The following is a 25096-nucleotide window of genomic DNA, read 5'->3' as shown; positions in this document are numbered from 1 at the left end:
AGCACCGTCAGGATCAAATGGAATCTTATTGTCTCGTCGGCGAACAATGCACCCTTCCGCCTGTCGTTTCGCTGGAAGTCGAGCGAGGCGAATCGGATCGGTTCAGACTCGACAACGGAAGACTAATACAGCTGACCCTCGATTTATGCGAAGGAAAATCGTGTAAATAGAGGTTGTCGTTAGAAGAGGAAAGAAAATACTGAAGGGAAAAGCTGGAAGTTTTAGAAATATATATTTATTACGTAGATTAACAAAAGAAAGAATAATTATGTAGGAAGTTACACAGTTAAAGTCAAAACGGCAGTTAGAAACGAATAAAAGAAACACCAACACTAGCTGTCGTTAGGACTACCGATCAGCTGTCGGTCATTCGAAACATAAACAAGCGACAGGTGATTGACCGAGAGTGTGAGTGACCGAAAGAGTGAGTGACCGAAAATAACAGTGAGAGCGAGACATTAGGGGCGATAACTGCAAATCCGTGTATGTGAGAAGGTGAGTGAGTGATTAGTATATTAGGAAGGATGCATGAGGAAAAGCGTCTTTTTGTCTTTTGTCTTTTGTGAGAATTGCGAGCTGGAGCGAACGAAGTAATAGAGAGAGTATAGAGAGAGTATTGCGAGTATTGCGAGTATTTAATTATAAGTTAAAATTAAACTTGAAATTTACTTTAAACCTTGCCCTTGATTCATTACAAATTCCACAATTATGAGATTCTAGGAAACGAAAGTATATTTTACTAGATTCAGATCGCGTAAATCGAGATTGTAAATAGTGTTCCAATTTACCGCGTAAAAAAGTTCCGCGCAAATCTAAATTCTTCCCTAGTTATTAAAAGGAACAGATACGTCTCTGCGAAGTTACTAAAAAAATTTGTTGTTCTTTATCAATTTCTTAATGAATTATAATGTATAATGCATCAATTTGAGAAATATTCAAACAAAACAGCTTTGTTCCTCGATGCAAAGTGTGATTTCTCGAGTTAGTTTCATGAAATACCCTCTCTATGTCGTCAGAAAATGTTCGAACATTTCTAATGAGAAACTTCCGAGTACAGAGGATTAATGAGGGTCAAATTGACTTTTCGAAATTTATAGGAACTCCGTCGATCTACTCCCCTCGACTCACAAAACTACACTGCACCCCAAACGCCTTACGGTCACCTTAAATAATCCTGTCAACACGGGGCACGATTCTGCAGGTCATCGCGCGTGAACCCTCAAGGGCCAGGTCATAAACGGTCCGTGTATACCTGAGGTACTCATCCTTGCGTCGCACCCCATAATATCAAATTTTATGGTTTTATTGTGTGAAATCTCAAATGATGAATGAGAGTCACCTATCGAGTGCAAAGGGTTAATAAACTCGACGCCGATGCCATATTAAACTCTCAAAAAAGTTTAGGAACTTAAAGAAATTATAAATTTGACAAGCTTGGATACTTTCGTTTTTCCAAAGAACTTTTGTGTAGTATTGAAGCTGAATGTCTATTAATAATGCTATATGGTTGATCACTTTTATTCAACTGCAATTATATAGTGTTTTGTGAATATTTTTGGATACTCTGCAATGTACTTTTGAGAAATGTGATTAGTTCTAGGGTCAAGGGTTCTTAGATAGGGTGGAGAGGTGAATCCTTTGGTTGATGAATTAGAGCAAGCATTGTTCTATAGATTAGAGCAAGCTTTACTCTATAGATTGGAGGAAACATTGATCAATAGATTAGAACATGTGTTACTCTATAGATTAGAACAAGCATTACTCTATATATTAGAGCAAACATTGATCTATAGACTACAGCAAGCATTGCTCTATAGATTAGAGCAAGCATTGCTCTATAGATTAGAGGAAACATTGCTCTATAGATTAATGCAAGCTTTACTCTATAGATTAGAGCAAGCATTGTTCTATATATTAGAGCAAGCATTACTCTACAGATTACATCTATTAGAGCAATTCTCATGCAATTATACAGCAGACTTCGATGATCGTAGCAGAAGCAGGTCGGAAGTGATGAGTCTTAATTAAAATACGTCAGTTACTATCTTTATTCAATAAATATAATATTACATTGTAACATAAGGAATATCCTGGTGTGGTGGTGTGTGATTCTGCAAATATATCTCTATATATACACATTCACACACACGTACAGCCGTATGTATGCACATGTGTATACATATACCATCTTTAATATAAATCTTTCTTCTCTAGAGACAGCACAAAACACATAGTATGGTACAATATCGTTACAACAAGGACAGTCATGGATTTCCAGCAATCCCCTCGAATATCCTAATGCGGTTCCCCTCTGATGTCATGTCATTAAGTCGTCAATGTCATGCCACTTCCCCTGTCATTCGCTCGTCTCTCCATTCGTCGCTTAACCCCTTGCCATACAATGACGAGTGAGACTCGCGATGATTTCTAAACTAATTTAAGAATCAATATTATTCATCACCCACGGATCAAAGCAAACTATTTCGCTATTATCAATGTATCATCTTCAAATGAAATTTCCACCTGAAGTAGAATGGAAAATTTTGTTGTATTTCTTACGAATTGTCGATAGGAAAATATTACACGAGCTTAATAACGAAAGTGAATAGTACGCCAAGGGGTTAACAATGTCTTCAACGAGTACTTTCTTCGTTAAGAATTCAAAGAAACAGAAACAAGTCATTCGAGAGAATGACTACTGTCATACGAATCCGAAGAGAACAGGAAAATGATGACTTGGTACTTAACGACAGGACCGTGGAAATCTGTGCGAATCTAAACAGCAGTTTCGAGGAATTAAAGTTAATTGAAGTTGGACCTGAAGAATTTAAAAATATTAATTAAGTTAAAAATATTTAGGATTCTTTTATGAGACTTTTTGTGACTAATATAAAGAATAATATTGGATAAGTTTAAGGGTAGAAGTATTTTATTAATATTTTGATTTATTAGAATTTGTTATTGTTTATTGTAATATATTAGGCGACTGAGAAAGTAAATTATTGGATGCGAAAGGGTTGATAGGGAGAGTTTTTTGTGAGATTGGAGACACAGAGTTCCACAGTTCAGTAACATTTTTAAATCTATTTATTTTTAATTCATTACTACCTTTATAAATTCGAATAGTTCAATAAAACCGTTGAATCGCGATTCGAAGCTTGTCTAATTAACGAATAAAATTTGAAAATTTACGTTCGCCATCTCCTCGTTGGCCCTAAGAACATGACACAGCTCACGTGGAAACCGTACGACTGTTTTCCCCCTGCTAATTAATTTATTATTTACAAGAGTCTGTCGTACCGAGAACGCTTGACTGAACCCATCTCGATCGGAAACGCTGACGAGAGAGGAGGCGACAATAGCTACAGTGTCCATTGATGCTGATCAATGTCTTTAATTTCTAGATCAGGACATGTCCTTAGAAAGAGTTAATCAGAATCAAAGTCTTTAATTTCTAGAGCAAGACATGTCCTTAGAAATAAGTCATGAGAATCAAAGTCTTTAATTTCTAGAGCAAGACATATCTTTAGAAAGAACTGATCAAAATTAAAGTATTTAATTTCTAGAGCAAGACATGTCCTCAGAAAGAATTGATCAGAATCAAAGTCTTTAATTCCTAGAGCAAGACATGTCTTTATAAAGACCTGCTCAGAACCAACGCCGCCACCGTCGCGACCCGTTGCCGTCAGCAGAAGTAAAAAATAGGTACTTTCCGGCTGGCAGGTGCCACAAGCCAGTCTCGACTCAACTAAACGACCGTGTCCCCACTAGAATTGGAAGAGCGTTGAGACCCACCATCCCCAAAGACAGCTCCTACCTCCGCAAAGGGGCAGGAAGAGAGAGGGCGCCCGGGTAAAACATGTCGTATATGAAAATAGGTGTATACCATTTACATTTTATCCCTCTATCACAACATACTGTCTAAGATAAAGTTGTGGCTTGATATGTACAATATATTCATGTCTACAAATTGGCCCATTTCGCTTGATCACCATGATCACTTTAATCACCTCTTGCATATCACACTAGAGATCCTCAGAACGATCCACTGGCAATTACTCTCAACCCATTAGTCCACCGACAAACAAACAAATTACCATCAGGTCTGATCAGGCGAAATGGTCCATCTCGAATCCACAATGTTTGCTGTTCTCGCACGACTCCCACGAACAGACTTCCTACGGTTTTGTACAGATCAAGGGCCTCTAACGCGCTTGGATCGTTTGATTTCGTCAGTCTATTTCAGTTTGGGTCCATCGGCGCTCGATCCCCGCCACCGTGCGCCAGAGAATCATCATCGACGGTCATCACGGGGACAGGGTCTCGGCGACGTGGACAGAGAACACGCCTCGCCGGCTGATGAATCCCAGAGGCACGAGATAGCAGCACATCAAGTTAGAGGACAGCAAGTATAGTTTCTCTTTTCTGTGGGGCTCTCTCTTCCTCCCGGGCTCGCTGTCGTTGTCCTCAATCTAGGGAAATTGAACCGAAAGAGGGCGTAGAGTACGGTAGCCTGTCGTATGTACAATGGACGCCAACGTAGCGTTGCAAAAGCCTCGAAGCTGACTCGAGCTCAACGCTGGAGAAATCCTAGGACTCTGATTCTCAGCTGTCGAAGTCTTTGACGCGTTCGCTATCAGCGTTATATCTGTGACGGATATTATATTTTATGATCTTATATTTTGTGAAAGTAAAATGACAATTTGGTACAGCAAAACTATGACGTTGAATATTTAGGATTTTAAATGAAACTTTGTATTGCTATGTAGAATATTCAATAGATTTGTTGCTTAATTTATCTGTGAGTTATTATTAAATTAGTTTCAAATGTCATCTGTATCTCATCAGAAAATGTTGAATATTTCTAGTGAGAAACTTTCGACCGCAAAGGGTTAAAGCTTTGTAGAATTAAGTAATTATGTGGCTTGTCAATTTGAATTTTAGCGCTCACGTCTGCGAACGTGTTAAATTATTTGATAATGTTTCTATATTACATAATACTACATAACGTGACGTTCAGCTGAACATATAATATGTAATTCAAATTTTGTACTCTATTTTGCGTATTTTGCTCTATGAAATCGTTCAACATGTTACTCCTACAGATATTAAAAATCATAAACTACATTATACCTAGGAACTCAATGTTTCAGATTTATTCTTCTTAGTTCAGATTTATTATCTCAAATAACTGACTAAACCGTCACGGAAACAAGCGCTGGTAGCGAGTAAACCATCCTGACCGAACTAAATCCTCCAGTACCAAGGTTCCCTCGTCCAAAGAAGGAACTCCAGTTTCCAAAAATATTCATTTGCTTCCCCAGAGTCCCGTGAACCTCGACAGCCGTCTAACGTCGAGCAAGAAGCTTCGGGGACTTCCCAAACGCTGCACCGACGCGACGCCAATCGCAGCGCCCGCTATTTACAACCGTTCCGGCCAGCTCTCCGGTGGAAGAACCCGAACGCAAGATAGAAAAACGTGGGAACCGTAGAATGGTTCTCTGCTCGGTGAAACTTCATCGTCTGCCAGGAGAAGAGGCAGTGTCGCCAGGATGAACAGCTACGTCAGCTTGTAGACTGGAGAGTGCCGAGCCGGCCCGAGTGGGAGGCTTAAGATCATTGAACGAAGTTCACGTTGAACGTCTCGACCTGCATGGCGCGCAGGCTGACGTCCTGCAGGCCGTCCTTTAGTCTCTGCAGCGTCTTGGTGCCGGTGAGCGTGGTCCGCGTGACGTTCAGGTTGGCGAGCTTAAAGAACGACGTGCCTTGTGGGATCTTGTCCGTCAGAGGGCAGTGCTTCAGGGCGACGTCGACTCCCACGGAGCAGCTGTAGCCCTGCCGGTGCAGCACCATCAGCGCGCTGTTCACGGGGAAGTTTGGCAGTTTCTGGTCGTGATTGGTCCTCAGGTTCAGCAGGTGGAGGTCGCAGGGGAAGCTCTGGCTGAGCAGCCGGACCTCCGGCGCCATGGTGATCTCGGACTCGGTCCCGTCGACGACGAAGATGTTCACTGGGTAGTTAAGAGCGTTGCTCAGGTGGTTCGCGTACAGGGACGGTTTGGAGTACTTGTCTTTATCCCCGGTGATGTCCTCCAGTAGCAACCAGTGTTTGATGACGGTCCTACGGTTGTCTAGGAGACCCTCGCCCATTCCCCTCGAGTCATCATATAAAGTCCTCCTATCCAGCATCACTTCTAGCCAGCCGGGCTGGTAGCTGGCAGCTCCTTGGCAGTGGTTCACCAGTAAGGTGAGTCTATGACTGGTGTCCTCGATGTAGGCCATGGTGGTGATGGGGAAGTAATTACCCTCGATGCCGATCCTCTCTATCTTCGTCCTCTTGATCATCTGGTGGCCGTTCAGGTCGGTGTAGAACTCGGGCGGGTCTCCGTTCAGTATATCCGTCTGCAGCCGCATGAACATCTCCGTCTCCCTGTTCTTGGGCGGCGTCTCGAAGTCCACTATGTTCCTCAGGTATATCGCCTCCTCCAGGCCGCCCTCTCTATGGTAGATGGCCACGTGGTGGGTCAGCAGCTTGCCGTACTCCACGGTTAGCCGGGAGCTGAGGGTCCCGCTGACGATGTAGATCTTCTGGTGCGGCGTGTACGCCTCGAGGACGTCCTTGTCGGTGTCCCTGAGGTTGGGGTCGGGCATAAACAGGTACGCGCCGCTGTGGAACTGCGCAGAGGTGTACGCGGCGAACTGGATGGCGCACTGCATGATCTTGCCGGTCGCTTTCTTGGTGACCCTCTTGAGGAAGCCGGTCTGCCCGTCGAACAGTAGCTTCATCCTCTGGTTCTCCAGCTGCACGTCGCCCACCTGCATGGGTTTTATGGGGAACACGTTGTCCTTGCCGCAGCGGCTGCAGTACACCGTGGAGATGGCCTCCACGGGCACCTTGTCTATTTGCTGAAGATGATAGGTGACTATGGCTAGAGGCTTGAGGTCTACTACGAAGAGCAGCACGTAGACGTCATGGGTGATGCTCGTGGCGTTCATCACTGGAGCTATCTGATAGGGGATGGGGTTCCTCTGCGGGTCGAGCACTCTGATCCTGTAGGAGGTCACCTTCAGGCTGATGACCTCTTGCCTGGGCTGGGCCAGGGGGTTGAACAGCACGATCTTCTTGGTCTCCTGGCTGCCGACTCCTATGGGGATCTTCTTCGGCAGCTTCTCGTAGCTGTCGCGGTCGGACTCGGCCAAAACGTACACCGAGTTCTGCTTGCTGGTGGTCCCGGCTAGCGACTGGATGACGAAGCTCTGGAGGCTGGTCGTGTCCGAGATCGACTCGAACAACTTCAGAGCGTAGTCCTTCATGACGAACGACTTGGAGGTGCCTGTGATGGCGTCGTGATGCTGGAACAGACCTAGATTTCGTCTGGCCTTCACCAGTTTCTCGAAGTAGGTCTCGTACAGCATGAAGTCCTTATCGGACTGCTTCGCCACGTTCAGGGCTATCGTGTAGAGGATCTCGGCTGACCGGAGGTTAGCCTCCAGCTCGCGGTCCAGGATCTTCATGTACGGCCTGGTGGTGAAGTAGCCGCTCCAGTAGGCTGGTCTACCTTCGCTGAAGATGTCAGAGTAGACGAAGAAGTCTCCCTGCAACGTGGGGAAGGCTTCCACTCGCTTTCTGATCTCTTGGAAGTAGTCCTTCGGCGTGCCGAACACGATCTCGGCGTTGTACTCTTCTCTGCGGCTGTTTATGTAGTCCATTAGGATCTTGTAGTTTGTGTACTGTTGGTCCCATTCCACTGCGTGGTCGTATCTGGAACAGGATAAATGGGGAACGTGATGTAGACTAGTTGTAGGGGATGAGGGGATTGAGTTCTAGAAAGAGTAGTGCTAGTAGACATCTAGAGGTGAATATTGGAGGTACCAATGCTAATACTGATTTCTAATTAACGGTACTAACGATTTACTGTTAATCTTACTATAAATTGAAATGACTATGCAAGAAAGATAATTATTATATCCTCATTAAATAGGACTAAGCGAGAAAGGCGAGTAACACTAGTAACCCTCCAGCGGTATAGTAGATGTATTAATATTGATTTCTAATTAACGTTACTACCATTTTACTGCTAATAATACTGTAAATCACAATAGCTGTGTAGCAAACATAATTATTATTGTATCCTCATTAAGTAGGACTAAGCATTAGCACTGGTAGCCCTCTAGCGACATAGTAAATGCCACCGCAACGCGAATACTTAATTAATAAGTGATTAAGTAATTGATTAAACAGTTAAACAGTTAATTCAATCAATTACTTATTACTTATTAATCACTTATTAATTAGTTCACTTAACACAGTGCGTACCGGCTAATTTTTAGAAATTATAATTAATACATAGAAAAACTTAGATATCATACTGTTATGTAATATATTTTAAATAGATAATCAATTCGAATTAAGTTTTATATTTCTTCGATGCTGTAATTAGCAAAGTTACACAGCTAAGTGTCTTCATATAAAAACGAGGTTTCTCGTTACCAGTACGCAACGTGTTAACAATTACTAATTACTGATTAGTTTTTGAAACTTCTGATTCCTTACTAATTAACATTTGCTATTTTAAATTGAAATATATATGTAGAGCTACTTAATTTGCAAAACCTAAAATATCTATCTAAAACTTCCGATCTTTCCCGGATCAGTGTCACTTCCTTATATTTATATTTTCCCAAGTCGAAATCTTAGAAAATGGCGTTGGCTTCCGAGCGACTCGGTCGTTAACGTGGAACGTGGAAAAATGATTTTATTAATGCGCAGCGTTCGCTGACGCTACCGGTATTCAACGTTTATCTTTATCAACCATCTAAATTACTAAATAAATCGCATCACGCCCTGTCACCCTCACCTAAAGTCATCACCCAACGGCATCAGCACAACATTATGAGCGAACAGCGATCCAGTGCGCGAGTACTGTTCCAACAGCAGCTCGGCCATGTGCTTGACGTTGTTCGGTGTGATCTCGACCGCGCGGACCGAGTACTCGGTGTACTCGCCCCGTATCTTCCGGAAGTCGAAGTTCAGGCAGACGTGCGGGTGCGGGCCGCACGAGTGCTTGATGTTGTAGATGTCGAACGGCTGATTGTGGGTCAGCATGTCCGCGTCGCCGGTCTGGTCCCAGGGCTGCAGCCAGACGAAGTCGCCGTACTGCTTCTTCGCGAACCACTGCTTCCACGCGTAATGGATCCGCTGGATCACGGTGCCGGAAGCGCCGGAAGCCTTCAGCAAATACGGAATGGTCCCGCCGTGGCCGAACGGGTCGACGGACCAACCGGACTCCGGGACCACGTCCAAGTTCGTCTTTAGCCACTGGTGACCTGCAATCATTGACCCACGGTTTCGTTAGGATTGAATTTTGAATGTGGTGGAATAGGAAATTGGAGTGATTTGGACTGGGAAGTATTGTAATGGGGTTTGGGATTATGGTGGAATTGGAGGTGAGATTGAAGTAGGAGATTTTATGAGTGTGTTATTTTAAGGTTTGAAGGTTTTGTAGTTTGTGATTGAGCTGTGATAAGAGGATTCGATGATAGGAAGCTTCTTTAATTCTATCTACAACCCTAAGCTTGTATAACTTTATTGTAATTGTAACTATAATTCTAAACGTCAAGGATAGGAAGCTTCCATAATTTTATTATAATTGTAACTGTAACTTTATTATAATTGTATCTATAATCCTAAGTCTCAGTAATAAGAAGCTTCTATAATTCTACTATAATTCTATCTACAACTCTAAGCTTGTATAATTTTATTGTAATTGTAACTATAATTCTAAATGTTAAGAATAAGGAGCTTTTATAATTTTATTATAATTCTAAGTGTAACTCTATTATAATTCTATCTGTAACCCTAAGTCTCAATAATAGGAAGCTTCTATAATTCTATCTGCAACCCTAAACTTTTATAATTCTATTATAATTCTAACTATAATCCCAAACGTCAACAATAGGAAGCTTCCATAATTCTATTATAATTCTATCTATGACTCCATTATAATTCTATCTATAATCCTAAGTTTCAATAATAGGAAGCTTCTACAATTCATTCTGCAACCCTAAACTTCTATGACTCTACTATAATTCTATCTACAACTCCATTACAGTTCTATCTATAACCCTAAATTGCAATAATAGGAAGCTTCTACAATTCATTCTGCAGCCTTGGATTTCTATGACTCTACTATCATTCTATCTATAACCATAAGTCTCAATAATAGGAAGTTTCTATAATGCTATTACAATTCTATCTATACCTCCATTATAATTCTATCTATAACCCTAAGTCTCAAGAACAGGAAGCTTCTATAACTCTACCATAATTCTACTCACAACCCCCACAGAATAGAACACCTTTCCATCTACCCTTGACCAACCTAACATCCCACTATAATTAACAGTCATCATTAATTCCTACAATCCTCCCAGAGAATTTCTATCCTCTCGAATTCCGATTTTATATTATCCTTATTCATATTATATAATCGAATTTCATTTAAAATTGTTGAATTATTAGCAGGTCTGGCTTCCAAAAGAATTTGTTTATTAATTAAAAATAGAAAACAAAGTATATGTATTCGTATAAATTTAGTAACCGTTCGCTTGGAATGCTCGTTCGAAAAAAACCCAGCAAACTAACGGTAAGGAACGGCAGTGACTCGGGTTGCAAAACTGACCGTGTTTTATGACCCTTTTTTATGACGCTTTCGTCGAACGTACATCAAGACTACGATTCAAAATACACATCGTGAGTCAATTTATGACAAAATCTAACAAAAATTAATAACTAACGTGCACAATTAATAACCAAGCATCCCAGAATAAAACTGACCTCCAATCCTAGACACTGCTCAACATCTAAACCAACGGTAGCCGAACACCCGGCACAACGTTAGTAAAATAAGAAAAATATTTCTCTTAATTGAGTGTCATTTAATGAACAGTTGCCGCGGTATTGTTCCACGGAATCATATTTCTTTTCACGGGTTTCGGCGTCGAGGAACACGCTCGGATGAGTCTTTCGACCAGCTTCCATTAAAACACTGTCTACTCTGCACTACAGAAAGAGAGAAAGAGGGGGAGAGAGAGAGAGAGAGAGAGAGAGAGAGATGTCGCGTGAAAGGATGAAGCTTCTCGTTAAATTTGAAGCTAGAATTCTCTCCTTTGAGCGCCGGTTGCTCGCGATCGCGGAATATTTATCGCGAGAACCGAGTAAACATCCGGTGGATGTTCATTTAAACAGTCATGGCTGAGAGAACAACGGCTTTCTTCAGTTCAGGAGACATAACGTTCTCCATCTAATGATCCCGTGTCTTGGGCCTCCGGTAGCGGACATTTTTGATGACCTGAGGGCTGACGAATTTTTCTCGATTTTTTGGTATATAATAAATAAATATGATAAAGAAATTTTTACTATATTTTTCCTTGTGTGAGAATGTCTAGGTTACACTAGGAAATTTGCAAGGCTCTCGACTAATTGGGACTGCATTTATTGTGAAATTGCTAGTAGAAATTGGAAGTAAATTCGATTGCAAGTAAAATGGAAATTAATTTAATTGTACGAACAATAATAAATCACTACAAAACTCTCTTTCCAAATACCTAACAGTTTAATACACAATTTCTATAACTCTCAATAATATTTTCAATTGCAATTATCTATTGTAGAATTATTATTAGGAAGATTAGTTCTTTCTTTAATATTTAACAGTTCAACTTCTGCTAAAGCTTCCAACTACAATAAAAATTCTTTTATCATAACACAGCTTCAACAAACTACAAATTAATTCAATCATACAACAACTAACGAATCTCTATAAAATTCTCTTCCCAATACCCAACAGTTCAACAGTTCCATACACAATTTCCACAATTCTTCAAAGCTCATCGAAAAATCCTTCGAGGAGGGGGTTGTTTCATAGGTAATATCCGTGCAGGTGTGATAAATCGCGAACGCAGGCCTCTATCGCGCGGCAACGGGTCTGGATTAACTCCCGGCTGTTGCACAGGGTCAGACGGGATTGTCTGGTCGACGAGGAATGCCGGGAGGGTGAGGGAACTGATAAATAGGCATCGATTACGGTCCACGTATACCCTCCGACCGCATATTGGAGCGAGATTCCGTCGCGAACAATCGTGTCTGAATTAGGTCCACCCTTGTCCTACCGCTGTCGCTATTCCTCATTTCATTTGAATATGCATAAGCCCATCCGGCGCGCACCGAGGCATTAGACAGTCCCAAAAGTGTCCTTCGTTTTATTAATACATAAGGGATGCATGATACTTTACGCTCCATGCAGTATTACTGGATTACCGAAATGCATTCTGGATTTGTTGGCTTCTTCTATTCTTCTGGAAGCTTTGTTAAGGGATTTTATCAATATTTATTTAGCAATGGAACTACCGTACCAGTCAAAATGACTGGTTTCGATTTTCTTGCTTCGCAGTTATTAACCCTTTGAACTCTGTAGGCTCCAATATTGCACAAGTTATAATCTTAAGGTAGTTTCCTTAAAATTCATTAAAATATTTAAGATTATTAGATCTTTCAAATATACAAGGTTTGTACTGAGAAGGGAATTAAAGGTCTAAGAAATGTTATAACACTGTTAATATTCTGTAGGACCACTATCAAAATTGGCAGGAGTTGCTAACACGCCACAAAACTATGTGGAGTGCTGAGGGTTAATACAGAAGTGTTGAATATTCGAAATAATTTCGAAAATAGTTTCACTTGAATATTATGACGAATATCCGAAGAAACTGAAAAAATGTGTTGTTACAATTTTTATACGGAATACATGTCATTACATGATTACGTACTTCGCGAGAGGGAAGTGTAATTTTAATTATAACGATTTATTCAATAGAACTTTGGATTATTAGTGTAGTATCTAGAATTTTTAGCGTAGGTTAAGGTATTTTTAAGAGTGAATTCCATATTTTATTAAATACATATTTTTATTCCTAGCTCTCGATCACTCAAGATCCACCTTTTCATTATCTATACTACAGTAACACTATAATAGTTTCATTTGAATACTATGACCAATATCCGAAGGAACTGAAAAATTTGTTATTACAATTTTTATATGCATTAAGTCTAATTTTAGTTATAACGATTTATTCAATAGGATTTTGGATTATCAGTAGATCATTTAGAGAAGTAGAATAAAAAAATTTGGAATGCAACGGAGGTTTTCCAGGAGAATATTCGAACTGAATGGATGCAATTGTTAATATAAATGAAATTGAAATAAATTATAGGCAATATTTCAGTAAATTGAACCGTTTATTTTGACAGTGGCTTAAGTCCACTTTTGAAAAATGTTAAAAAATGAAGATTATTCAGAATTGTAACCATTATGACGATTAACTTGACTTTTTAAAAATGGAAGCCACTTTCAAAATAAATGGCTCAATTGTACAAGAAAAATTGAGCTGTTTAGAAGATTCAAGTTTAGGGGATGTAAACTAGAATTTAGTGAATCACTCGAGGATTGTCAAGCCTGCGAAGCGTTCACAGGTCTGATCCTTAAAAGCCTAACCCACTTTTAATACCGGTGAAACACGATGTCTCAGCTCCAATCTCGATACGTTGGATCAGAGGAGCCTGAAATTTATAGGTCATGAACTTATCGTTGGGACATTAAGCGACGCGAAGCTTCGAGACACGTCTTATCGGGAATCCCGCGGGAGCAGGGGGAATCCTGAGTGACTCGAATGTTCTCCCCGCTGCGCCCCAATTTCACCGAGACGCAGAATCTGTGTCTTCTCTTATTTCCAAGAACTTTCGGAGGAGGAAAATTTAATCTCAAGAAAATCTCTTTGTTGTATCAAGAAAACCAGAGCAGTAGAAAGAAGTGTTCTAAGTGAAGAAGACTGCGGAGGCTGTGATAAAGATCGGTGGCTACGAATTGTGTTGTAGTCTTTGTTGAGAAGTGAAGAGAAAAATAATTGAATAATTGGATGGTTGAATGATTGAATAATTGAATGATTTAATGGCTGAATGATTGAATAATTAAATAATTGAATGATCCAATAGCTGAATAATCGAATATCTGAATAATTATAAACTGGTATAGTTGAAGAGTTAAAAAATTGAATGGTTGAATGATTGAACGGCTGAATGATTGAACAATTGAATAATTGAACAGTTGAATAGCTGAATACGTGAATACTTAACTAGATGAATAATTCCACATTTGAATACTCGAACACACAAACAATTAAAAACCTGAACAGTCGAACATCTAAAAATTCAAAACCTTAACCCTGAAATACCAAAATATCCAAATCCAAATTGTCAAAAATCTAATTAATAAAACACAACAATAAACACCTGTCAACATTACTAAACCCACTATGCTCCACTTCCCACATTTCTCCCGCGAACGTTGTACTTCCAAAATTCCCTTAAATGCACAAAAACCGCGGTGCATTCGCAGGGGTGGATGGGATCGATAGGGTTCCGCGTGTTAACGCAAATCCGTAGGAACGCCGCCGCTGCTTAGCCTGTAGCAACCCGCCGCGTCGGCGACAATCGCGTTAACACGCGCGCATCCGATGCGCCCGTTGTTCGAACACGGTCCCAGACAACGGCAAATTTCGGCTGTGTCGAACCACGATCGCGTTAATGGCTCCCGGAATTACGGGCAGCGGATCCCGCGTCCTTAATGGCTCTTCCCGCTGTCATCCCCGCGAACAATGGATCATTTTTCCTTCTTTTTTTCCACTTGGGCCCCGCAAAGCCAGACTCTTCCGGAATCCGACGTGTATTTCCCCCGAATCCGTCGAAAACTCGTTTATCCACCCTCTACCCTTGGCAGCGACGCGAATCCAAGGCTGCGCTTAGAAAACAAAAGGCTCGAAGAAGGTAGCCATAGTTCAAATTAATTGTTTTCTCTTGTATCGCGTTACAGTGTACGGTTCCGCGAATATTTCCAAAGGAATTCGAATTACTTTCAAGAATTAACCCTTTGCACTCCGAAGTGTTTCACTAGAAATATTTCAACATTTTCTGATGGGATGAAGACGATATTTTGTAAAACTCGACGAGAAATTCACGTGAATTGACGGACAAAGTTATTTTACGTCAATATTTCTCCGATTGATGCGTTATGTGAAGTATAATATTAAATATCAAACTTTATAGCTTCACTGTAGGAAATCAGTATAATAAAGAATAAATGAGTGCAAAGGGTTAATAGTGGTCTTTGAATAGATTTGTCTTTATCTCGATAGCTAAGTGTAGCACTGATAAATCCGTAGAAATGAATTATTATATAATGATTTCTCAGTGAGAAATACATTCAGTTCCTGAATCAGACATTGCTCTGAAAGAAACTTTTAGGGGTTGGAAATCATGAAATGGATGTAGACATGAATTTTCATTAATTATTCTTAGCGTTATATTTTAAAGTATACAGTCATATGCTTCGAATATATTGAACAAATGTTAACCCTTAGCACTCCAGGTTGTTTTGTAATCTATCAGCAATTGCAACTAATTTTAGCGAAAATTAGAAATATAATATTTCTTCGATCTTTTATTTTCCTTAGTACAAAATTCGAATGTGAAAATCGAATTTTAGGGTGGTTTCTTTAAGATTCATTGAAATATTTAATATTAGACCTGGTGCAATATTGGAGCCTACAGAGTTCAAAGGGTTAAGAATTTTTGAAGGGGTTGGTGAGGGGTTGAAATGGAATATGATCGAAAATCTTTGAATTTCGAGGGTTGTGGAAGAACAGACAGGAGTTAGGAGTGAACTGTGCATGGAAAGGACGAGAAACAAGGTAGACGGAGGGTTGGAAGATTTAAGGGTGGGGGTGAGAGCCTCGGAAGGGTGTGGCGTGGACTAATACGAGCGAACAAACCATTAAACTACACTCAGCCGGGTGCTCGACTGATTATAACTCATTAGACACGACATGTGTGCATTAACCGAGTTATCGCGCGCGTAGAACAACCCCCCGCGGGGGGCGAGGGGGCGGGTTCGTGGCTGATGCGCGAGAACGCGGCCGTGAAAGCCTCGGGAAATCTGTAACGGAAGAAACGCTCGCCGGACTCGACGTTGCCGTGCTCCCCTCCGCGATCCACCTTCTTAATTCCATGGGAAACCACCCCTTCGTATAATCTGAGCTTCTTGGAAAACATCTTTTCGTGTAAAAGGAAATACATCCTTGGAAATGTGAAAAATGCTCTGGGAAATTACCGTGGAAAATGTCTGGATGAAGGGAATTATGTTCAAGGATTTTCACCCCCAGACTCACCCCTTATTTCAGGTGCGACTTGAGTTGCTTGGGAATTAAAGAATAACATTCTGATGGAGCAAAGTAAAAAGTACTACGTTGAAGAGAATTCTCGAAGTCGTTATTTAATATTAGGATTCAATCTGTATTTTTAAACAATTTGTCAGCTGTAGATAAACTAACATTCCTAACTGAACAATGAATTCATCATTTACTGAAAAGCACGAAGGGGAAGCTGAATAGAAAAACGTCTAGAAAATTCTGAAGGGAAACGAGAATCTTCTAATGATTTAAAAATTCAAAATCCACCCTTATTTTTCCAAGTTAAGCTAACTTTCTCCACTAAACAATTAATGCATTATTTACTGGACAGCACAAAGTGGAACCTGAATAGAAAAACGTGTAAAAATTTTTTAAGGGAAACGAGAGTCTTCTAATAATTTAAAAATTCAAAAGCCACCCTTATTTTTCCAAGTTAAACGAACCACCTCAACTCAGCAATTTATTTATTATTTGCTTGAGAACCGAAGGGAAAGCTGAATAGAAAAACGTCTAAAAAATTCTTAAGGCAAACGAGGATCTTCTAATAATTTCAAAATTCAAAACCCACCCCTTATTACTCGAAGCTACTTCTCGCTCACCCGGTACGTTACTCCTTCAATTCTTAATCCCGGCAACATAGTCGAGTAAGCAGTAACTATCTCGGAAACGAGCGATAAATGTGAAACATTCAACTGCGCAGGGGTGGGATTAGCGACTTCCCGGTGAATTGTTCAGAGGGTTGAACAGCAGGGCGATCGAAAGAATCTCGTCCGGTGTCGACAACGGGACGCCAATGAAATTTTCACCTTCCGGATGTCTGACCTTTAACGGCCAATTCCACTGACGTGTCTGACAGGTCGTAGGGCTTCACTACTGCCTCGTGTCCGAACAAACGTCGACCCAAGCTACTGAGAGTCTCGTCCAGGAGCGAGCTGTCGCATTAGTCAGCCGCGAACGATGGAATAATAAATACGAGCCACTTGTTGCTTATATTTCACGGAAATCGAAGACGTCTGACCTATATATTTTGCAAAATTTACTGTAATAATCAACCTTTTCTAAAAAAGAATTCAAAGGGAAGATGACATTCGAAGTTAAGAGTACTTTCTATAGGTGAGGGAACTCTTGATTTTTAGGTCGATTGTTAATTAACTTCTGTTGAGCAGGAAATGAGATTTTTAAGTAGTTTATGTTCCATTTAGCGCTTGGACTCTACCTTCATCTTTCCAGTGGGGTAGTTTAATCTATATTATAATCAATTGCCATTAGAGGTTGATAGTGTTCAAGAAAACCGAAGTACTCAAAAATTGTAACTTTCGGTTGAAAATAAGGACCACATAATTAAATCCTCGCAAACCTAAATACTAACCCTTAGCACTCCAGATGGTTCTGTAATCTATTAGCAACGGAGGCTGTGATAAAGATTGATGGCTACGAATTGTGTTGTAGTCTTTGTTGAGAAGTGGGGAATTTTTGAGCATTCGAACGCTTGGATTGGTGAGTAGCTGAATAATTGAATAATTGAATAATTGAATGGTTGAATGATTGAATAATTGAATATCTGAATAATTATAAGCTGGAATACTTGAATAGTTAAATTGAACGGTTGAATAATTGAATAATTGAATAACCGATTAAAATATTGAATATTATAACTGGTGCAATATTGGAGCCTACAGAGTTCAAAGGGTTAAAAATCCCTGCTAAACATCCAAAAATTCTCAAACCCTCAAAAGCAATTCCATTAAACAAAATACTCCACATAGACGATATCCAAAAGGAAACAAAAATACCTTAAAAAAACTTCAAGAACAACAAACATCAACTAAATACAAACACCAAATTAAAATAAAATCACATGACAAACATCCAACGAATCCATCACCAATAAAATTCGCAAACGTCCGAAGGTTTCCCCGATCGTCGACGCGAATATCGCGGCTGACGAGCGTTTCGACGGGAAAAAATCCTGGGAACCTCGACGAGCACTTCCGGTATGGTGCACAGAAGACGCGGAGAGCCGGCACGGGCGAGCCGGGACGAAGATAACGCGGCGGCTCGTTAGCCGGCGCTAATTTCCATCGGCGAGCCGAAACGAGCCGGTCGCCCGGCGCCGGCAGTGGACTCGGGCCGGTGCTCGCTTCCGGTTATTATCGCGCTTCCTGCGAGCACTGGGGCTCCCGGGTGGATCACGGTTATCTCGATTTCTGCAATTGTCGATACCCGGCCCGCTCGGCGGAAGATAAGCGCGCCGCGGACCGGAGAGGATCTCGGGCTCCACGGGTTAATCCAGCGACTCCCGGCCATGATGTCGCTTTAATTGCCGCCATTTTGCGTCCCTCCGCTCCGGCGTCTTGTTCACTCGTTACCGCGAGCTCCGGGGACCGTCCAACGCCGGAAGTTTCTCGAATTTTTCGGAGAATCGACTTCTTTCTCGATATACTATATATAGAATGATCTATAGATAGAATTATATATCTGTATACTATAAGAATTTAGAGTGACTGATCTATTAATAGATCACTGGGACATAATGGGTTAATGATCTTTTCAAGGGCAACAGAATTTTCCGGACAATCGGTTTCTCTGGATGATTTTGGCACATTTTTGTTTTTTTTATTGGCTCGTTTTATACGTGAAGAGGTTGTTTAATGATCTCTTTAAGCGAGAAACTGAAATTTTTGAGAGAATCGATTTCTTTTGATGAGTCTCTAAAGTTTCCTTTTTTGTATTAAGTCATCCTAGGAGTGGTGATGCTTTTTTAATAATTTTTCTAACGGATAATTGAATTTTTGAGAGGATCAGTTTCTCTGGATGAGTTTAGTGAATCTTTGTTCTTCTTATTGGCTCGCTCTATAAGTGGTAGTGCTTTTTTTATCATTTTTCTAATGGACACTTGAATTTTTGAGAGGATCGATCGATGAGAGTCTGGAGTAATCGTTTCTTCTTTGTAGAGTAGCTTTTTCAGACTAACTGTTACATCACAAATGTCACTGACACCTAACGAACAAGAATACGAGAAATAATAAAGATATCCAGTTTTAGCCACGAAATTTCGACCGTTATCTACAGAAGGGATCAGCCCCGAGTATTTCTCCGACCGCGATCGGATAACGTGTTGCGTTCGCATCGTTACATATTCACGCGGCGAATATTCGTCGATATACCGGTGTGTAAATGGCGACACGCGTATTGACCACGTCTGGCCTGGAAATTTAACGTGCTAAGCTCGCGAATCGCTCGCATGCATATTCAGAGGCCTAATAATTGCAAGTTAATACAGCTGGCTGGCATTGTTTCACTGGAAAACTCTCGGAATCATTGCAAGCCTCGCAGAATCCACGGAAATCAAATGGTACCTCGTATAATTCGATGAAACATTTGTTAAAAAGTAATCTTAACAATAATGGTCCTCATATGAAAATAATACAAGCAGTTATACCTATGACACTCATCGCGAAACATGAAATCCCCATAATATTCTTCAGAAAATATTTTAAACATAATATATCACTAAACACGTTTCAACCGATTTTCTCACAGTTTCACATATCTCATTAACCCTTTGCACTCGAAAATTGTTTAGATATATTCCTCATTCTCTAATGAAATATCAACGATATGTTTTATAATTAATATTATTATAAATAATACAGAAATCAAGGGATAGAACTATACTATTTTACCGTTTCACAGATGATTACGTTAAATGAAATTTAATACTGAACTCCAAAGTTTGTAATTTTTCTGTATCAAACCAAATGTGAGTCGTCTCTCGAGTGCAAAGGGTCAATATTAATATTCAATATACAATTACTACTAAAAAATGATACCAAGAACGTCAAGGGTTAATAGCAACAATATTCAAATGAAATCAACGAGAACGAAGTTAGTAAACAGAAAACGCGAAACAAGTCGAACGAGTCTATGGAATTGCTGCTGAAAACTTCGTATTAATTGTTTGCGTTGTAAAATTTATGCAATTATCTTTTGTTCGCAGAACGAAAACAGTAATTACTGGAATATATGAATAACGGTGATAAAACTTGACGGTTTCCGCGATTTTTTATAGCAGTCGTATTGGTACGACCGTGCACGGTAGCCGAGTTTCTCTTGCCGCGCTCGTGGAATTCCGCCGATTACCTCCGCCATTTTCCGCGGTAATAATTACCGCCGCCGTAAACACGTCTCTGCGTTATCGCCGCCATTATGCGAGACTCCGCGCTCAAGACGAAGTTGTTTGTTCTGCAGGCGGCGGCGGTCTGAGGCAAACGATCCCCCTTCGCAGGGAAATCTAGTCTTTCCCTTCTGAGAATTTTCTTTCAGTCGGTCGCATGACTTCTTGGCGTCGTTCGCCGGTTACTTACTGGCTTCTGTTAATTGGTTTTTTCAGCTTGCAATGGCGCACAGCGGGAAATGCTGTTGCGTTTGTGGGGAATGAGGAATGAGGAAGTTCTTAGTGATCTTGGGCGTTTAAACTTTCAAGAGGATCTCAGGTCTGCTATTTTGCTACTTTTTGAAGCTGGAGTTTGCAATTTTTCGATGTTCCGTTTCCTCAGTTTTCAATTATTCAATTTTTTGGTGATACGCTTCTTCCATTTTCTAACTATTCAATATTTAATTTTCCATTTTCCAATTATTCAATTGCTCAATCTTTCTACTGTTCCGTTTCCCCATTTTTCAATTATTCAATTTTGCAATGTTCCATTTTTCCATTTCGCAACTATTCAATCTTCCATTTTCCAGTTTTACAAACTAAAAATTTTCAAATTATTTAATTGCTCAATCTTTCCAATGTCCCATGTCCCCATTCTTCAATTATTCAATTTTCTAATCCAATGTTCCATTTCCCCCATTTTCCAATTAAAAAACTTTCCAATCATTCAATTGCTCAATCTCTCAATTACTCCATTATTCCAATATTTCAATTCTGAAACTTCAATTGACATCACAAAAATCAGAAACTGGAAATTTGAAGCACCCCCATAAACGTCCCACAGTAACTAAGACCTAATCCTATCCACGAGCTTTAAAAAACTCTACAAAACTCTACAAGAGTACTTCCTAAAATCGAAGTCCGAGCAAACGATAATAAATCAATCGTGGCGAATTTTCCATAGAATAGGAACGGCTTTAATTGAACACCATCAGATTCTGGGTTCGAGGAGCTGTTCCTTTAGGAGTCGTAGGGTTAAACCGCGGATCCTTTTGCTTCCGCTGGTAGACGTAATCAGAGGGCGTTAAGGGAGAACGAGAGCAATTTTCTCGAGCAGGGCGAGGGGGTTGGAGAGCGGTAGCTCCACCCCCCTCTGCACCCTTTATTGCGCTCGTCTCCGTGCACTCGAGCACGTCCATGGATCGACTCGAAATCCCTTCGTCGCGATGCGACGCGACGCCTCCGGTTATTGCGTCTCCGCGAGGAAACGTCCGAGGCATCCTCCACTTCCGGTCCCACCCCATCCGCGCAGACATTAACTCCGTGGACTCGTTCAGTTGGCGAGCCGTTGGACGGTTGAATTAGCGGATGAATAATTGAAATACATACTGAAATGGAATTTGAGTGACGAGGGAGGTTAGAAAATTAAGAGGATTGTTAATTATTCATTTGTCTGATTAGAATTGAATATACTGAGTTGTGGATGAATATTGTTAATGAGGATAGTATTATTTTGCTTGTGTTTTCATTGGTTTATTAGGTAATTGTTGTGGGAAGTAGATTGATTTGGTAGATGAATGTGGAATTGTCAGTAGATCTAGGATTTGGATTTAGTCTTAGAATTACACTTAGATTTAGACAGAGTTAGGACTTAGATATAGGATGTTAAGTTTAATTTAGACATGGCAAGCTAGAAATTGGACTTAGAACTTTCAGTTGAAGATAGATTGATAGGCTAACCTAAATTGAACTTAGATTCATAGATAGGATCTTAAGTTGAACTTAGACTTAGACCTAGGACCTTAAGTTGATCTTAGACTTAGACCTAGGATCTTAAGTTGAACTTAGACCAAGAACTTTAAGTTGAACTTAGACTTAGACCAAGAACTTTAAGTTGAACTTAGACTTAGACCAAGAACTTTAAGTTGAACTTAGAATTAGACCAAGAACTTTAAGTTGAACTTAGAATTAGACCAAGAACTTTAAGTTGAACTTAGAATTAGACCTGGGACTTTAAGTTTGAACTTAGACCTAGCTCTAGGACTTTAGGTTGAACTTAGACCTAGGACTTACTCTTAGCACTTAAATCTAGGACTTTAAGTTCACCTTAAACTTAAACCTAGAACTCTAAATTGAACTTAGACCCAACCCTATACTTAAACCCAGCTAATCATTAATCACAATAGACTGACTTATTAAGAGAACTTAAAATCAACTTCTCTCCTTAATCCGCAAACTCAGGGAAAACTCAAATACTACCAAAATAAGAAAACATCTAACCCCGACTGAAACTTAAACAACTATTCAAATACCTTCAATCAGCTGGTCCAGCATGGCATAGATATGGGAGGTCGCTTCATCGGTCATGACCCAGCCACCGGTGGTCATCTCCAGCCTGCCATCTTTCACTAGCTTCTCCACCACCATCTTCTTCGTCGGATGGGCGCTGCAAACAAAGAAACTACAATTAACGGATGTCGGCATTTCGGTGAGATGAAAAGTTTGATCGATGTGAGACGAACAGCAAGAGATCAGCACGTGGTTTTTTCTTTTTCTATCGATTAAGCAATCGATATATAATTTAGCTTCATATGTCGAAGGTTTTGTATATTTCGAAGAATCCTCGTCCGCGAAGGGTTAACTGTCAACGATCACGTCCCATTAAAATACGAGTGAATTAAAACCAACCATGTATCATTCTCTAACAAAGTCAGTCTCAAAGTGAACCAGGAATCAGATCAGCTCTGATTTCAGCAACAAGCTCACTCTCAGTCCAAATATATCCCGTAACCATTCCCTCGCGCCACAAAGTTCCTAGAGTTCGCCAGAACCTCCCATCAGAACAATTCCAAGGGAACCTTCGCTCGTTGCGAAGCTCACGGCGGTTTCCGCGTAATATTCGGGCGAAGACGAATACCAGAGATCTTATTTAGACTGAAGAAGCTAGACGTTGCTAGCGCTAGGTTCTGTGTAATAGAAATACTCACTGACTCACCGATCATCGACGAGTTTTAAGAGAAAAATTGCTGAGTGGAACATTTCAATGAAACAATTGGAATTGGGATAGTTCTAATCCGAGTGTCCAAATTAATTTCGCAAATTAAAAATTTAACAATTCTTCGATTGCTCAATCTTTCTAATGTTCTGTTTCTCCATTTCTCAACTATTTAATTTTTTAGTATTTCGTTTCTTCCATTTCCCAACTATTTAATATTTCATTTTCTAGTTTCGCGAATTCAAAATTTAACAATTCTTCGATTGCTCAATCTTTCTAATGTTCTGTTTCTCCATTTCTCAATTATTCAATCTTTCACTATTCCATTTCTTCTATTTCCCAACTATTCAACTTTCCATTTTCCATTTTCCAATTAATCAATGTTCCATTTCGCTTTCCATTTCGCGAATTAAAAATTTAAGTGGTCAAGGACGAACCATTCCAAAGAATCTCCGAAAAAGCTACAGAAGGTATTCGAATCAGCGAGCCCTTCAGAGTCGAGCAGCACTTAGAGCGGAGCCCGAGGAATTTATTTCTTCGCCGCAACGAGTTTCCCTCGCTTGTCCCGCTGGCGAACGGGGAGAATTGCCCCGGAGAGCACAGGTAATCTACTCGCGCGGAGGAGGGTCGAGTCGAAAACCGGAAACAGAAGTAAACCGGAATTCATTGGCGGTTTACGAGCGTCGCGTCGCGGAAAAGCGACGGCGCGCCTCGGACCGCGTAAATCCCGGCCGACTGGAATGCGGCCCAGCAATAAATATGATTTGTATCGCGGATCGTATCGCGGGAAATTACAAGCGACCCCCGCCAATGGCGGCGTTACACGTCGCTCGCGGGGCTATCCGCGGTGTAACTCACAATTACGCGGCCCCTGCGTCACGACCGGCTAACGTATTCGCATTTAACCCCCTTAAACAGTGAATTACACCCCCGCGGAAGTCGACCAGCCCGCCTTCCACCGATCACGCAGCTCGCGGGAATTGTTTCGTACGTTTCCTGCGCCGCGATTCGAGCCGCGGACGTCTTCTCTGAGTTGTTTATAAGAGTGTAACCTAGAATTAACTCGTACTGCTAACGAGAAATCTCGTTTTTTGATAAAGACGCTTAACTATGCGACTGTGCTATTTACCATAGCGTTTAAGAAAATATTAAATTCGATTCGAATTGATTATGTGTTTGAAATATATTACAATATGATATCTGAATTTTTGTATGTGTAGTTGTATAAGTTGGTCTAATTGAAAATTGCTGTTATACCAATCTAGGAAAAGGGAATGGAGGTTTATTAAAACATGTAAATTTTATCGAATTCTTTTGGTAATGTGATTTAGAAGAGAATGGTTTCATTGTTTCCAGTGGAAGTTCAATAGTTTTCTGTTGATGTTAGATTATTTTCAACTCTTCGCAGACGAGGATTTCTTCGAATATTGAAAACATTTCGCAAGGGAAATTAAATTGTAAATTAATTAGTGAAAGTAATCACTGATCTCTTGTTATTTGAAGAAATCAATTGTGAAAGCTTATGCAACTACTTTATTAACAATTTCTTAGAAAAAAAAGAATTTTGATGCATATATGTTTCACAAAGGTTAATTGATAGAAAAGTAATATTTCATTCATATTTAATACTAGAACTACCGAGCATT

The 25096-nt window shown here is 40.4% G+C and overlaps 1 protein-coding gene across 6 annotated transcripts in view; it reads right to left on the bottom strand.

The window, feature by feature from the left end:
* Nucleotides 1-2024: 2024 nt before the first annotated feature.
* alpha-Man-IIb (alpha-Mannosidase class II b) overlaps nucleotides 2025-25096 on the bottom strand; it is a 123590-nt gene continuing 100518 nt past the window's right edge. For all 6 annotated transcript variants that reach the window (XM_031973697.2, XM_076374464.1, XM_076374463.1 and 3 more), the window contains 3 exons: nucleotides 22768-22901; nucleotides 8856-9324; nucleotides 2025-7759 (listed from right to left, as the gene is read on the bottom strand). In XM_031973697.2, the coding sequence (XP_031829557.1) occupies nucleotides 5617-7759; nucleotides 8856-9324; nucleotides 22768-22901 (2746 nt within the window). In that variant the 3' untranslated portion in view covers nucleotides 2025-5616. The remainder of the gene's footprint in view (nucleotides 7760-8855; nucleotides 9325-22767; nucleotides 22902-25096) is intronic.

This window comes from Nomia melanderi, chromosome 2 (genome assembly GCF_051020985.1).
Source record: "Nomia melanderi isolate GNS246 chromosome 2, iyNomMela1, whole genome shotgun sequence".
Taxonomy (NCBI): domain Eukaryota; kingdom Metazoa; phylum Arthropoda; class Insecta; order Hymenoptera; family Halictidae; genus Nomia; species Nomia melanderi.
Note: the sequence above shows the minus strand (reverse complement) of the source record. Positions and strands in the feature narration are given on the sequence as shown.